The sequence below is a fragment of the Marmota flaviventris genome, chromosome 14 (assembly GCF_047511675.1).
Source record: "Marmota flaviventris isolate mMarFla1 chromosome 14, mMarFla1.hap1, whole genome shotgun sequence".
NCBI classification, from domain to species: Eukaryota; Metazoa; Chordata; class Mammalia; order Rodentia; family Sciuridae; genus Marmota; species Marmota flaviventris.
The window spans coordinates 29,684,937-29,698,993 of NC_092511.1; the positions used below are offsets into that span (position 1 = coordinate 29,684,937).

Sequence of the window (14,057 nt, forward strand, 5' to 3'; positions counted from 1 at the left end):
TTTGTTGATGTCATCACAGTTTTCTATTTTATTAGAGAATAAATTTTCAATATAGTTTCTGATTATTGCCTGTATTTCAGAGGTATCCATTATGATATTTCCTTTTTCATTATGAATTTCAGTAATTTGTTTTTTTCTCTGTCTCTTCATTAACATGAATAAGGGTCTATCAATTTTATTTACTTTTTCAAAGAAACAACTTTTTGTTTCATTGATTTTTTTGGATTGTTTTGGTTTCAATTTCATTGATTTCAATTCTGATTTTAAGTATTTTCTGTCTTACACTGCTTTTGGTGTTGATTTGTTCTTTTTCTAGGGCTTTGAGATGTAATGTTAGGTTATTTATTCAGTGACTTTCTATTCTTTTAATGAATGAGCTCAATGATTTCCTCTTGGCATCTTCTTCATAGTGTCCTTTCGATCTTGATGTGTTGTATCACTATTCTCATTTACCTCTAAGTAATTTTTTAATTTCATCCTGATTTCTTTTTCTATCCATTGGTCACTGAAGAGCATATTATTTATTCCCCAGGTATTAGAGTAGATTCTATTTTTAATTTTATCATTGATTTTTAATTTCATTCCATATGATCTGACAGAATGCAGGGTATTAACTCTCTTTTTTGTATTTGCTAAGAGTTGCTTTGTGGCATAAGATATGGTCTATTGTACAGAAGGATCTATGGGTTGCTGAGAAGAAAGTATATTCAGTGATTGATGGATGAAATATTATATATATATATATATATATATATATTAAAGTCTCTCTCTCTCTCTCTCTCTCTCTCTCTCTCTATATATATATATATATATATATATATATATATATATAAATTATTAATTGTATTTTTTAGTTCTATAGCTTCTTTTTGTTTGGAGAATCTATTCAGTTGTGAGAGAGGTATGTTAAAGTCACCAAGTATTATTGTGCTGTGGTCTATTTGATTCTTGAAATTGAGAAAGATTTGTTTGATGTATGCAGATGCTCCATTGTTTGAGCCATAAATATTTATGATTGCTAGTCCACTATGTGAAAGACTTCCACAATGAAAACTAAGAGAACACTAAAGAAAGAAATTGAAGAAGACCTTAAAAGATGGAAAGATCTCTCACATTCTTGGATAGGCAGAACTAATAATGTCAAAATGTCCATACTACCAAAAGTGCTAAACAGATTTAAAGCAATTCTTACTAAAATTCCAATGACATTCTTCTTAGAAATAGAAAAGGCAGTTATAAAATTCACTTGGAAAAACAAGAGGCCCAGAATAGTCAAAGCAATCTTCAGTGAGAAAATTGAAGCAGGAGGCATCACAATACAAGACCTTAATTTATATGATAGAGCTATAGTAACAAAATAGCATGGTGTTGGCACCAAAACAGACTTGAAGACCAGTGGTACAGAATGGAAGACACAGAGACTAACTCACATAAATATAGTTATATCATATTAGACAAAGGTGCTATAAACATACATTGGAGAAAAGGTAGCCTCTTCAACAAATGATGCTAGAAAAACTGGAAATCCATATATAGCAAAATGAAATTAGTCCCCTATCTCTCACCCTACACAAAACTCAAGTGGATTAAGGACCTAGGCATTATCCCAGAGACCCTGTGCCTACTAGAAGAAAAAGTACACCCAAATCTCCATCACATTGTCTTAGGAACCAAATTCCTCAACAATACTCCTAAAGTGCAAGAAGTAAAATCAAGAACCAATAAATGGGATAGTATCAAATGAAAAACTTCTTTACTGCAAAGAAAACAATCAGTAATGTGAAGCGAGAGCCTACAGAATGGGAGAAAATCTTTGCCACATGCACCTCAGATAGAGTATTAATCTCCATATAAAGAACTCAAAAAACTTAACACCAAAAAACAAATAACCCAATCAATAAATGGAAAAAGGAACTTAACACACACATCACAGAAGAAGAAATACAATCAGTTAATAAATATATGAAAAAATGTTCAATAGCTCTAGCAATTAGAGGAATGCAAATTAAAGCTACACTGAGATTTCATCTCACTTCAGTCAGAATGGCAAATATCAAGAATACAAGTAACAATAAATGTTGGTGAAGATGTGGGGAAAAAGGAACACTCATACATTGCTGGTGGCACTGCAAATTGGTGCAGCCACTCTGGAAATCAGTATGGAGATCCCTCAGAAAACTTGGAATGGAACACCATTTGACCCAGTTATCCCACTCTTCAGTCTATACCCAAAGTACTTAAAATCAGCATACTATAGTGACATGGCCACATCAATGTTTATAGCAGCTCAATTCATAATAACTAAACTGTGGAACCAACCTAGAGGTTCTTAAACAGGTGAATGGATAAAGAAAATCTGGTACATACATAATGGAAAATTACTCCACCATAAACAAAAATGAAATTACGGCATTTGCCAATAAATGGATGAAACTGGAGACTGTCATGCTAAGTGAAATAAGCCAATCCCTAAAAAACCAAAGGCCAAAAGTTCTGTCTAATATGCAGATGCTAACTCACATTAAGCAGGGCAGAGGAAAGAATAGAAGTTCACTGGATTAGACAAAGGGGAATAAAGGGAAGGGAGGATAGGAATAGGAAAGACAATAGAATGAATGGGACATAAATTTCTTATGTTCTAATATGAATACATGACCAGCATAACTCCACATCACATACAATCACACAAATGGGAAGTTGTACTCCATGTATGTATGATATGTATGATATATCAAAACACATTTTACTGCCAGGCATGGTGGCACACGCCTATAATCCCAGTGGCTCAGGAGGCTAAGGCAGGAGGATCATGAGTTCAAAGCCAGCCTCAGCAAAAAAAGTGAAGAGCTAAGCAACTCAGTGAGACCCTGTCTCTAAATAAAATACAAAAAAGGGCGTGGCTCAGTGGTTGAGTGCCCCTGGGTTCAATCCCTGGTACTAAAAAAAAAAAAAAAAAAAGGTTACTATCATGTATAACTAGAGAACACATAAAAAATTTTAAAAATGAAAAAAAAAGAGTTAATGAAACTTATCTAAAAATAGGTACCAGACCTATAATTATAAGGATTTCCTTTTTTATTAATTTATATACATAAATGATTAAGAATAAGACATTATGCCAAGGCATATAGTACCTGTTCTCTGGGGAGAGGAAAAACAATATTTTAATTTTTCTATTTTGTTATTCGTATGATGGGACTATCAATATTTAAAGGTATTTCAACCGGTGGTCATTTTGCAATCTTTAATGTTGGACCTGAATGGAAAAACTCATCCCTTTTTCCACTACCAGTAAAGAAAAAGGTGTCAGGGGAGGATATTGCAGAATCCTCAAAAGAAAAAAAATCTTTCCCATGAGCAATTTAAGCCTAACCTCTAAACACATTGTCTAAAAACCTAAGTATTCTGAGTAGAAATATACCAAAACATCACACTGTACCCCATAAAAAATACAATTACTATCTGTCAATAAAATTTTAAAACCTTAAAAAATCTTCAAGATTATATTTGGGAAGTTTAGGTTAAAAGTATGATTACCCTTTTGAGTATATATACTTAAGTATACAGATATTATTCATAATGTTCACTGAGCTATCTATATTGATAAAATAAATAACTTAGAAAAATAAGAAGGTACCATAACTCACAGAGAATTTATGGATTCTGATACCTGTCAATTCTCTCTTCTACATACTAAGACCAAGTGCCTAGGTAATATTAATTAGGTTTAAGATTCAATAATACATTAGGTCACATTTCTTAGTCATAGATATTTGGATTTAAAATGTTAAATACTTAAATTTGTGTATGCATAGATTCAGTTACTTAAAATACCAATTGTTAAAAGTTGCAGTTGGAAAACAGTTTTAGTCTGAACAAATATTGAGTACATCTAATGGGCAATTTTATCTTTTCAGTTTAAAGATGAAGCAGAGTATATGTGGCGACTTGTTCGTGCTTATGGAGACATGAGTGAGTTGTCTACAAACACACAAGAAAAGAAACATTATGCTAATATTGGTAAGTATTTTTTCAAGACTGGTTATTCTCAAGTGGCAATTAGGATCTAAAATAAACTGCTAGTGAATTATAATTAAATCTAAATAATCTTAATTAAAATCAATATGTTTAAGTTACTTTAGTATATCCTAGTAGCAAAAAATACACACAGTCTCAGGACAGTTTTCTTAGAACTAAAATATACATTGTTTAAAAATATTTGAGCATATTAGAATAGGCAACTGAAAAAAACCCTCAAATATCACCTTCTAAAGTTTATATAATCACAGAAAGACATTAAGTGGTAGTATTTGGGGAACAATAATAGGCAAAGGACTATTGTCACCAGCAGTAATCTACCACAATTAAAATAACACACCTTACATATTCAGGGGAGTACTCTGGAGACCATAAGGAAAGAAACTCTCATGTTTTTTTCAAAATATATCTTGATAAATCAAGATTAATCTTGAGTTAATAATGTTAAAGCTAACTGATAAATACATCATGATCTTTTATACTGTCATCTATACTTTTTTGTATATTTTTTAAAATTCCCTAATAACAACAAACAATAGCCAGAATGTCAAATTGTTGTTCTTAGTGTTATCATTTTCATATTTCACCTTGACTCTCAATGAATGCCAAAACACTTTCTTATAAAAGCTCCTAACTGCCATCTCTCTGAGCTTCAGCATTATAATTTGGCATCATGACCCCTAAAATTCTTCTTTTATTCCAAAGCCAACTCTTTTCCAAGCCTGTCTTCTCTAAGATAGCATGAGGAAGAAATGGCAAGAGAGATCTCCTCCCCATATAGTTCTCTGTTGTGTTTATTTCTACAAAGGAAATATTACCAAACTCTTTGTGATACTTCAGCTTGGAGATAATGTTTACGGAATGACCTCTGCACTTTAGTCTTCCTGCAGAGGGAGGAAAATAAGAGGACCTCCCTTCTTGTTTGTCATATTCATTATCAGCTTTGTGGATCAGTTTGTCTGGAGCAGTCCAATTTGCAGGCTAAATACAAAGTGGAATTCTAGAGAAGAGATTTATTAACTTCAAGGAAAATAGAAATTTAATCAAATAGAACAAAGTATTTAATTTTCATATCTACTGAGAAAATATAAATATATTTGTGTAAAATGTTTGATACTTTCAGAAATTAGATATAAGTTTTTCTTAAGCACTTGCCCTAACCTGGGCTTTATATTAGCAGGTAGCAGGTGAAGATCACAAAAATGGAATAACAGAATACATAGAGTCTCAAAATAGACTATGGGGAAGCTTACAACTGATGGGAAGGCACTTTTATTCAAATAACCTTATGTATAAGGAACCAAAATGGAATAAGCTATTATCAAAGAAGAGTGCAGGGTATTAACCCATCTAGTCCCAAGTTTTTAGTTCTACAAATATTTAAATGAAATTGACACAGGTGTATCACAATATGTTGTAAATTATAATCTGGAGCTCAGTACATAATTTTTTATCTTTAATAATAGTAATGAATGTTATCACTATTCATTCCTCTTACTTTCCTCAAAAGAACAGAACTCTAAAAGCATCAATATTTATTTCAAAGTTACAGAAGTGGTGTATTTGTTTTTCTACGTACGTTTTTTAGGTGTTTAATAAATGGGATGATGGTACATAACGGATTGTGAGATTGTATACCGTGGAGTATGTGATTGCAAGGATTGGAGTTTGATACGGGGAAGTCTTTCTTATGGAAGTTAACAGTTCCCCATAGAGTAAAATTACTTTGAATCTCTATTTTTAAATGGTTCAGGAGTTTAACTGAATTAATGAAATGGATATATGCTGGAGGAAATCCCGGGGTAAGATGCAGCATAGAATTGAAGTAGAATATATAGGAAGAAAGGAAGGAGGGAGGAAGGAAGATATGGAGGGAAAAGGAAAAAGGGAGGAAAGAAAGGAAGGAAAATTTATCATGTCAAAGAAAAAGGAGAAATACCTCAGATATTGAAATAATTAAGAAGACTTTATTGAAATAAGTTAAAAAAGACTTCATTCCTTTTATTCATCCGTGTAAGAAATATTTATTCAGGCTGGGGATGTGGCTCAAGCGGTAGTGCGCTCGCCTGGCATGCGTGCGGCCCGGGTTCTATCCTCCGCACCACATACAAACAAAGATGTTGTGTCTGTCGAAAACTGAAAAATAAATATTAAAATTCTCTCTCTCTCTCTCTCTCTCTCTCTCTCTCTCTCTCTCTCTCTCAAAAAGAAAGAAAGAAATATTTATTCAAAATTATTGTGTCTAGGAGCAATGTTAAAATGAGGGTTAGAGGAAGGCAGAGGAAAGACATAAATATTATCAAGACAATAATACACTAAGGAACTTACTATGTGAAAAATATCAATAAAGCACCCGTCAATTATAATTTAGTGTATGTGCTTAATAAGGTTATGAACAAGTACAATGGAGTTGAGAGCAAGGATTCAGGCCAGCTATTGAAGAATGGTGGATTTGGTATAAGGGAAGAAGTATTGACTGTTTTTTTTTTTTTTCCTCAAAATAATGTGTTTGTTGTACCAAGGAAACTTTGATCTTTGAAAAGTGCAGAATTCTTTTATAAAACTCACAGTGAATATATCATTATGCAGTACCTTTTTGAAGCATTATGATTGACCCTAACATATTCCAAATAAAATAGAAATCTTAACATTTAAAGGAATGTTACTATATTCTTCATAATTAAGTGATCTATACAAATGTCTCAAAAAGAGTACAAAATACAGTTCTGTAACAGAAATAGCTTTCCTTTTGGGCTTCAGCTACATGGGAATCCAGCCTGTAAATTTCCCAACTTTCTTTTGTATTCTAAGAGTGATGGAGTCACCTCTATTTTAGTCATGTGGTAGTACACTAAAAGTTTTATTTGGCAATGTTTCTAAACGTTGATTTAGTTTTTAATATTTTTACACTAACAAGTATGTTTTCGCCACTCACTTAAAAGTACTAACTCCTTTCATACTTGTACATAATTTAATATCAGTTATTATTAAAATACTTTACTTTTTAATTCCCTTTGGATAGAGCTATATAGTGCTACCTAACAAATCAACAAATGGGAGAATAGTTTTAGAATTGAAGATTCTTAATCATAAAGGTTATCTCAACCATTTATATAGAAAGGTATTTTCTATATCATTGGATAGTCTTTTCAAGCAAAAAAATAAAAATAAAAAAAGAAGTGGGGGAGTGGAGAAAGAAGGTATAAAACAAAATGGCCTCTTTGAGAAACATTCTGAGAATGTGATTTTCTTTAAAACATTTTGATTTTTTCAAAGTATTAGACACACCTCTGCCCAAAGTAATTACTACATGATCAGAGTTATCAGAGTTATTCTAAAATTAAGTGAAATAACTTAGGGAAATAATTTCTGTCACTGAGCCTCTTCATTATTGCAAGTGACTCAGTAAGAACATCATCTTCCTTACTCCTTTAGACACTCATTCTACTGTGTTCTGTTTTCTTTCTCCTTGCTTTTTTTTGGCAATTTACTTGTTTATATACTTGCCACCTTCTGACCTGTGAGCCCTGAAAGTCAAGGACTGTGTCTTATTTGACATTTTATTCCCAGATATAGCACTTAGTAGTTATTCAGTAAATGTTGTTTGAATTGATTACAAAAAAAAAAAAATTCTATGCTTTGAAGTAGTGACTGAATGATTTTCTTGTGCTTGGTTAAGTCTGTTAATCAAGTGGGTCTTGAACCTTAGCACACATCAGAATCATTGGAGGAGGGTTAAAACGCAGAGTTTATGATTGAGTAGTCTCCCACATGTGCTTTTCTAACACATTTCCAGGTGATGATAATGCTTTTGGTCTTGGGATCATACTTTAGGAACCACTGATATAATTACAGAATCCACCTCCTAACAACTCACATGAAAGTTCTAAAAGCACATTTATCTTTCAGGAAAAACTTTAGGTGAACGAGCTGTTGCTAGAGCGCCCATGAATGGATACTGTCACCTGTGGTAAGTATACAGGATTTGTGCAGTATTTTGTGTTCTAATATGCTCTTTATATTTTGCAATGGATTTTTAAAGCTACAATTGACCCAATGAACTTGTCAGCCATATTCACTGGGAAAAAAATGTGTTTAGGAGATAGTACAGCAACTGTGCTATTTTTTATTCTCATGTATTTCTTTTTAAGCATATTTTAAATACATTTAATTTAAACTTTCATTGAAGACTTCATCAATGAATCTACTAAGTCTAATGCCTTTGCAGATGATAAATTATAATTAAATCTAACAACATAGCATTTTGTTTGAAAACATACTGAAATAATGTCATGTTCTAAACAAAATATAGAAAGAATGCTTCAAATAATAAAAAAATACGTTAGCCATTTTCTTCTGAGTTGCTGAGTCATCAGATACAATTTCCATAGGTCAAAGAAAAGCCAGTTATAATACAAGAAAGGCCAAATACAGGAAAATTTTTATTTGTTTTCCTTAGTTATAAATGACAGTAGAATGCACTTTGATACATCATACATAGATGGAGTATAATTTCTCATTCTAAACATAGGGAATTTAATTATTTGGGTGGCATGCGTGAATATCCTTGGGGCAAGAAAAAAACTATTCAGGATTTGTTTCGGACCCTTTGTATATTTAAAATTGTAAAACACAAATAAGAAGAAATACATTGCTTTTAGTTATTGTTATTCCTTTTAGTTGCATTTAATTCCTTAGTTCCCCGCCCCCTCCCCAACAATACAGATAGGTATTTTAGATGCTAAGAAGATGAAATAACCATTTATGACACTTTCTTCAGTCTTAAATTTCCATAAATCCATCCCCTCTCTGGGTGTATTTGATTCCCTCCTTACACTGTTATGTAAAAAACTCTCTCCAAATAGCTGCTTTTCCACAGGTCCCCATTTGACCTTCGGGAAATCATTTTTGCCCACCTAACTGAAGTACAAACCAACTTCCCAGATCATACTGTTTCTTTGGCTTGCTGTCAGCAGGGGGCGCTCCATCACAAAAATCTCATTTAAAACTCCGTGTGCAGGAATCCCATAACGTTTCCTAAATCCCCCAAATTTTAAAAACAAAGGCTGAAATATGAAAAGGTTTTTAGAAGCTGCCCTTACTTGGCCTAAGATGAGCTGCAATCCTGGTTCCTGACTTCTTTCATGACAGGGTGGTCCATATCTCGCCCACCTCACCATCTCTTCCTTCCTCCTGTGAAGACTTTGCCTTCCCGCATACATCCTAGAGATGGCTAAGGCACAAAGCCCGCAGAATTTGTGAATGATTTCCCTAGCATGGCTTTCATGGATAGAGCATCTTGACTTAGGAACTGAAGCACCTAGTAGAGAAAGTATTATTCTTACCCATGGTGCTTCTGCAAAAACTCTAGGAAAGGGACAGTTGCAGTTACATCCTGGTAGAGATTTTTAAGATCACTTCCCTAGTATATAAGAGTGTTGGTTATTATTTCCATAGCCACATTTTCCTAGATAGTTTAATTCACATAGTATTAAAATATACTAATAAACTAACATGTGTATGTGTTAAGTACTTCCTGTCTTCCATTTTTATGAGTTACTGTAGTCAATGTGTATTGATCAAACATCTCTCCCCCCATCCCTGCCTTCCCTCCATCTCTCTCCCCTCCACCCCACTTTCCCCATTCCTTAATAATTGGAGGTGTTTGGCATTTGGTTAGCCAGATTAGGATGCAGAAAGAACACACATTTTGCTCCTAACTCTGTCTGAGCTTTTTCCCTTCCCCTCTATTTCCCTTTTCCTCCTTCTGCCCCTCCCTAATCCTGTCTTCTTCCTCTAAAGCTCTTCCTCTTCTGTTCTCATCCTTTTCCCATTCATTGATCTGTATTTATGAAGAATCACATTTAAAATGTACATTTGATGTAAATCCTCAACCTGAGGACATTTACCAATGTGAGTTTCCAATTTTCATAGAGGAACAATATTGAATCTTGTCTGAGGGTTTCCTAAGTATCTTGAGATCCATTTTGTAAGCACAGATTATGCTGGACTCACCCTTAGTAGTTGCTGTAGTCTATCTTCCACCAATCTGGTTACTTCTCCATTATCTATCTTTTTTTAACTTTTTGTTGTGAAATAAATGCCTTGTCTGTAACAATGAGGTTTAACTCCAAAATTAAATCTCATCGATACATATGCAAAGCAATGATCCAAATGTGTTTCCCATGATTTTTTATTTGGTATCAGTTTTTAATTTAAAAATACTCAAATGTAATTGATTGATAAATATTAATAAATTTGAATGCAAAAATTATTCAGTTAAACAGTTGAGGTAAAAGGTGATATAAGAGCAACTTAAACTTTGACTTGAGAAATAATGGGTGAAATTTAGGTAAACCTATTCCATAATTAATTATAATAGAACGTTGAGAAAAATCTTCTTTTAATGAAATCATTTTCAGTATGTTAAGATGTTAAACCTTTTCTCGTTCATTCAGTATGAGTAACAAAGTATGGCCTGCAGGCCAAATTTCTGACTGCCTGTTTTTATAAATAAAGATTTACTGGAGCACAGCCACACCCATGCATTGTTCATAGCAACAGAGTAGGTGTAAAAGAGATTATCTGGCTCCAAGCCTAAAATATTTACCATCTAGTTCTGCAGCAAGTTTGCAATGTTATATGATGTTCTATAAGTCTTTACTTTAAAATAAAAGATGTAATCATTAAGAATAATTTTCATTAAGGGTTAATAATAGGTAACAACTAATAAATCAGGAATCGCTTTAAAGATATAATTTTCATCTTTATATTTTCCAAAATGAATTGCTTTGTGACTTTAAGGCTGCTTAAACTTTCTATTTTATTCTGTTGTTTTTGTCAGACCAGGCTAAAATACTTCTGAAATCAAGAGAATAAAATGACCAATGGATTTGCAGCTTGTAGGTCAAACAGGGATGGCCTTAATCATAAATAATGTCTTACATATTTGTTGTACTCTACCATTTGCAAATTATGTCCACATGCCCTATAGCATGTGATTCACAGAACAGCCTGTTTTCATTTTCTAAGTAGGGTAAACAAAGCACAGTGTGTATGAGTGTGCGTGCCTGTATGTGTGTGTGTGTGTGTGTGTGTGTGTGTGTGAATGTGTATATTGATTGGTAACCGGTTCACACAGTAAGTGGAAAAATAGGAACTAGAACTCAGATCTGGTATTACATGATCACTCTTTCTTCTGTGAAGTATACTGCCTTTGCTTTCTCAAACCATATAAATTGCATCTGCATTGAATCAGAAAACACTGCAGGGAAACTAATGGAATTGTACTTGATAAAACAGTATGGTTGTCAACTATTAAGAATATCTTTAATATCAATGCAAAGAAAATACAGAATTCTTGTCAAAGCTTTTACAGTTAAAATGACCTCTAGATGGAGATAATACACCACATTGTTAACTTTCTTCAGAGTTCCCATCAACCTGAGAGTTTGGGAAATAAAACATTAAATTATGTTTTTAAAAAATTAACAATATTATAACTTAGCGAGGCCCTAAGCAACTTAGCAAGACCCTGTCTCTAAATAAAATATATAAAAGGTCTAGTTCTGCAGCAAGTTTGCAATGCTATATGATGTTCTATAAGTCTTTAAAGTAAAAGATGTAATCTTTAAGGATAATTTTCATTAAGGGTTAATAATAGGTAACAACTAATAAATCAGGAATCACTTTAAAGATATAATTTTCATCTTTATATTTTCCAAAATGAATTGCTTTGTGACTTTAAGGCTGCTTAAACTTTCTATGTTATTCTGTTGTTTTTGTCAGACCAGGCTAAAATACTTCAGTGGTTAAGTGCCCCTGGGTTCCATCTCTGGTACAAAATATATATATATAAAACAATATTATAAAAGACACTTAGGTAGAATTGATAGAAAAGAAATGATGACCTTTTTGGTAGAAGGTAGCCAGGTGACCCTGAATGCATAATATGTAAGAAGATAAATAATGTTTTAGATTTGAAAGAAACAAATTTCCAAAAAAAACAAGACTCAGTGACAAATTATTTAAAAGGGAAAATAATATATAATAATATTTATTTATAATATATAATATTTATGCAAACCATGGGTTTTTTGTTTTCTTTTTTCTTTACTTGAGTAACTTGGAGAGAATGTGTTGAGAAAGCAAAATAAAAGCTTAGAGATGTGCAGAAGTAGTTCTGGTTTCCAGAAAATACAAAATCAAACCCATTTCTATAAATTATTCCTTTAATTTTAGCACAACAAGGTAGTTGAGTTGTTTTATAACTCTCTAGATGAGAAAGTAAAATTAAGTAGACTCAACGCAGATATTCCTAAAATGCAACATTATACACACACACACACACACACACACACATTTATTTATTTATTTATTTCTGTGCTAGTAGTTGAAGTAGGGAAATCAGCCTAGTATACGTGGATTTAAGCAAGGCATTCTATCCCTATAGACAAGAAATAGATGTGTAGGCAAGTTGATGAGGTTACTCATGCTGCCTGAAGGGTTTGAGCTCTGCTTTTTAAAGATCATTGTGAATGTGGGGGTTATTCTAGGTGAAGTCTATATATCTTAGACCCTAAGGTGTTTAGAAATTTTGTCAGTGGATTAAGATATAGAAGGTATGCTTACAAAAGGTTATCTGCAACCTAAAATAAAGGAACAGAGTATATGATGGATGGCAATAGTAATTCAAAAGATTTTGACATGATTAAAAATTATAACCTAATCTTTTCACCTAGAGATATCCCACATTCTTCTTTGAATGTGTATTCCTCCTTTTGATCCAAGAGATATCTCTTGGGATTGTCCTTATTCTCCTTTGAATATATATCTACTTACCTAAATAAACCTCCATCTATATCTCTGAAAAAAAAATAAACATCAAAAATTTTAAAAGTTATACCTAATAGAATGTGAATTAATAGAAATGTGGGTGGAGGGATGGAGAGAATAGTGTCAGAAATGCCTAATAACATTAGAGAAAAACCTAAATTTTAATAAAGTATACAGTTTAATTGATAATAGCATATTAATAAAGGTATATTGTGACAATTTCCTATCAATGTTGCATAAAAACATTGGTGCAATTATGGCAAATTTACTATAGTAATGTAAGGTATTAACAACAGGGACAACTATGTGTGGGTTATATGGGAACTATCTGTACTATCTGCAAATTTTCTGTAAATCTAAAGCTACCCCAATAGAAAAGTATATTTAATAGGAAGTGACCAAAGGTTTTAAGTGCAAATAAGTTGGAAAATCATAATTCTTATAACAACAAGAGGGAGCTTGTACAGGTAGTTATGGGAATTTTGGAAGGATTGGGATTACTCCACAATCTAGAACTCTTTGTGGTGGTATGATAACAGAACTTCAGGGGGCATTTCAAAAGAACATGATAGATAGACAATCTGAGTAAACCTATATCCATATTTAAAAATGGAATAAATAATTAATAACCTTCCAAAAGAGAGATCATTAGGCCTGGATGAGTTCACTGGTAAATTCTACCACATATTTAAGGAAGAAATTACTACAATTTTCTACAATCTCTTTCAGAATAAAGAAGCAGATTATATATTTTCCAATTCATTCTATGAGGCCAGCACAACTCAAATGTCAAAATCAGACAAAAACATTATAAGAAAACCACTCATTGGTATCTCATGAATGTAGATCCAAAATTCTCAACACAATATTAGCAAATTGAATTATATACTACAACCAAGTGGAATTTATCCTCAGGGATATGCAAGGTGGTGATTCAGAATTTTGAAATCAATTAATATATCACATTAACAGATCAAAGAATAAAAATCACATGATCATATAAATAGATTCAGAGCATTTAACAACATCCAACATTTATTCGTGTAAAAACCTGAAAACAGGGCTAGGGTTGTGACTCAGTGGTAGAGCACTCACATGGCGCATGTGATGCACTGGGTTCGATCCTCAGCTCCACATAAATAAATAAAGTAAAAGTATTGTGTTCATCTACAACGAAAACAGAG

The 14,057-nt window shown here is 32.6% G+C and overlaps 1 protein-coding gene across 4 annotated transcripts in view; it reads left to right on the plus strand.

Moving 5' to 3' along the window:
- Window positions 1-14,057, plus strand: part of Rmdn2 (regulator of microtubule dynamics 2) — an 87,516-nt gene that overhangs the window by 49,261 nt on the left and 24,198 nt on the right. For all 4 annotated transcript variants that reach the window (XM_071601505.1, XM_071601506.1, XM_027933484.3 and 1 more), the window contains exons 4-5: window positions 3,918-4,020; window positions 7,948-8,008. In XM_071601505.1, coding sequence (XP_071457606.1) covers window positions 3,918-4,020; window positions 7,948-8,008 — 164 coding nt within the window. The remainder of the gene's footprint in view (window positions 1-3,917; window positions 4,021-7,947; window positions 8,009-14,057) is intronic.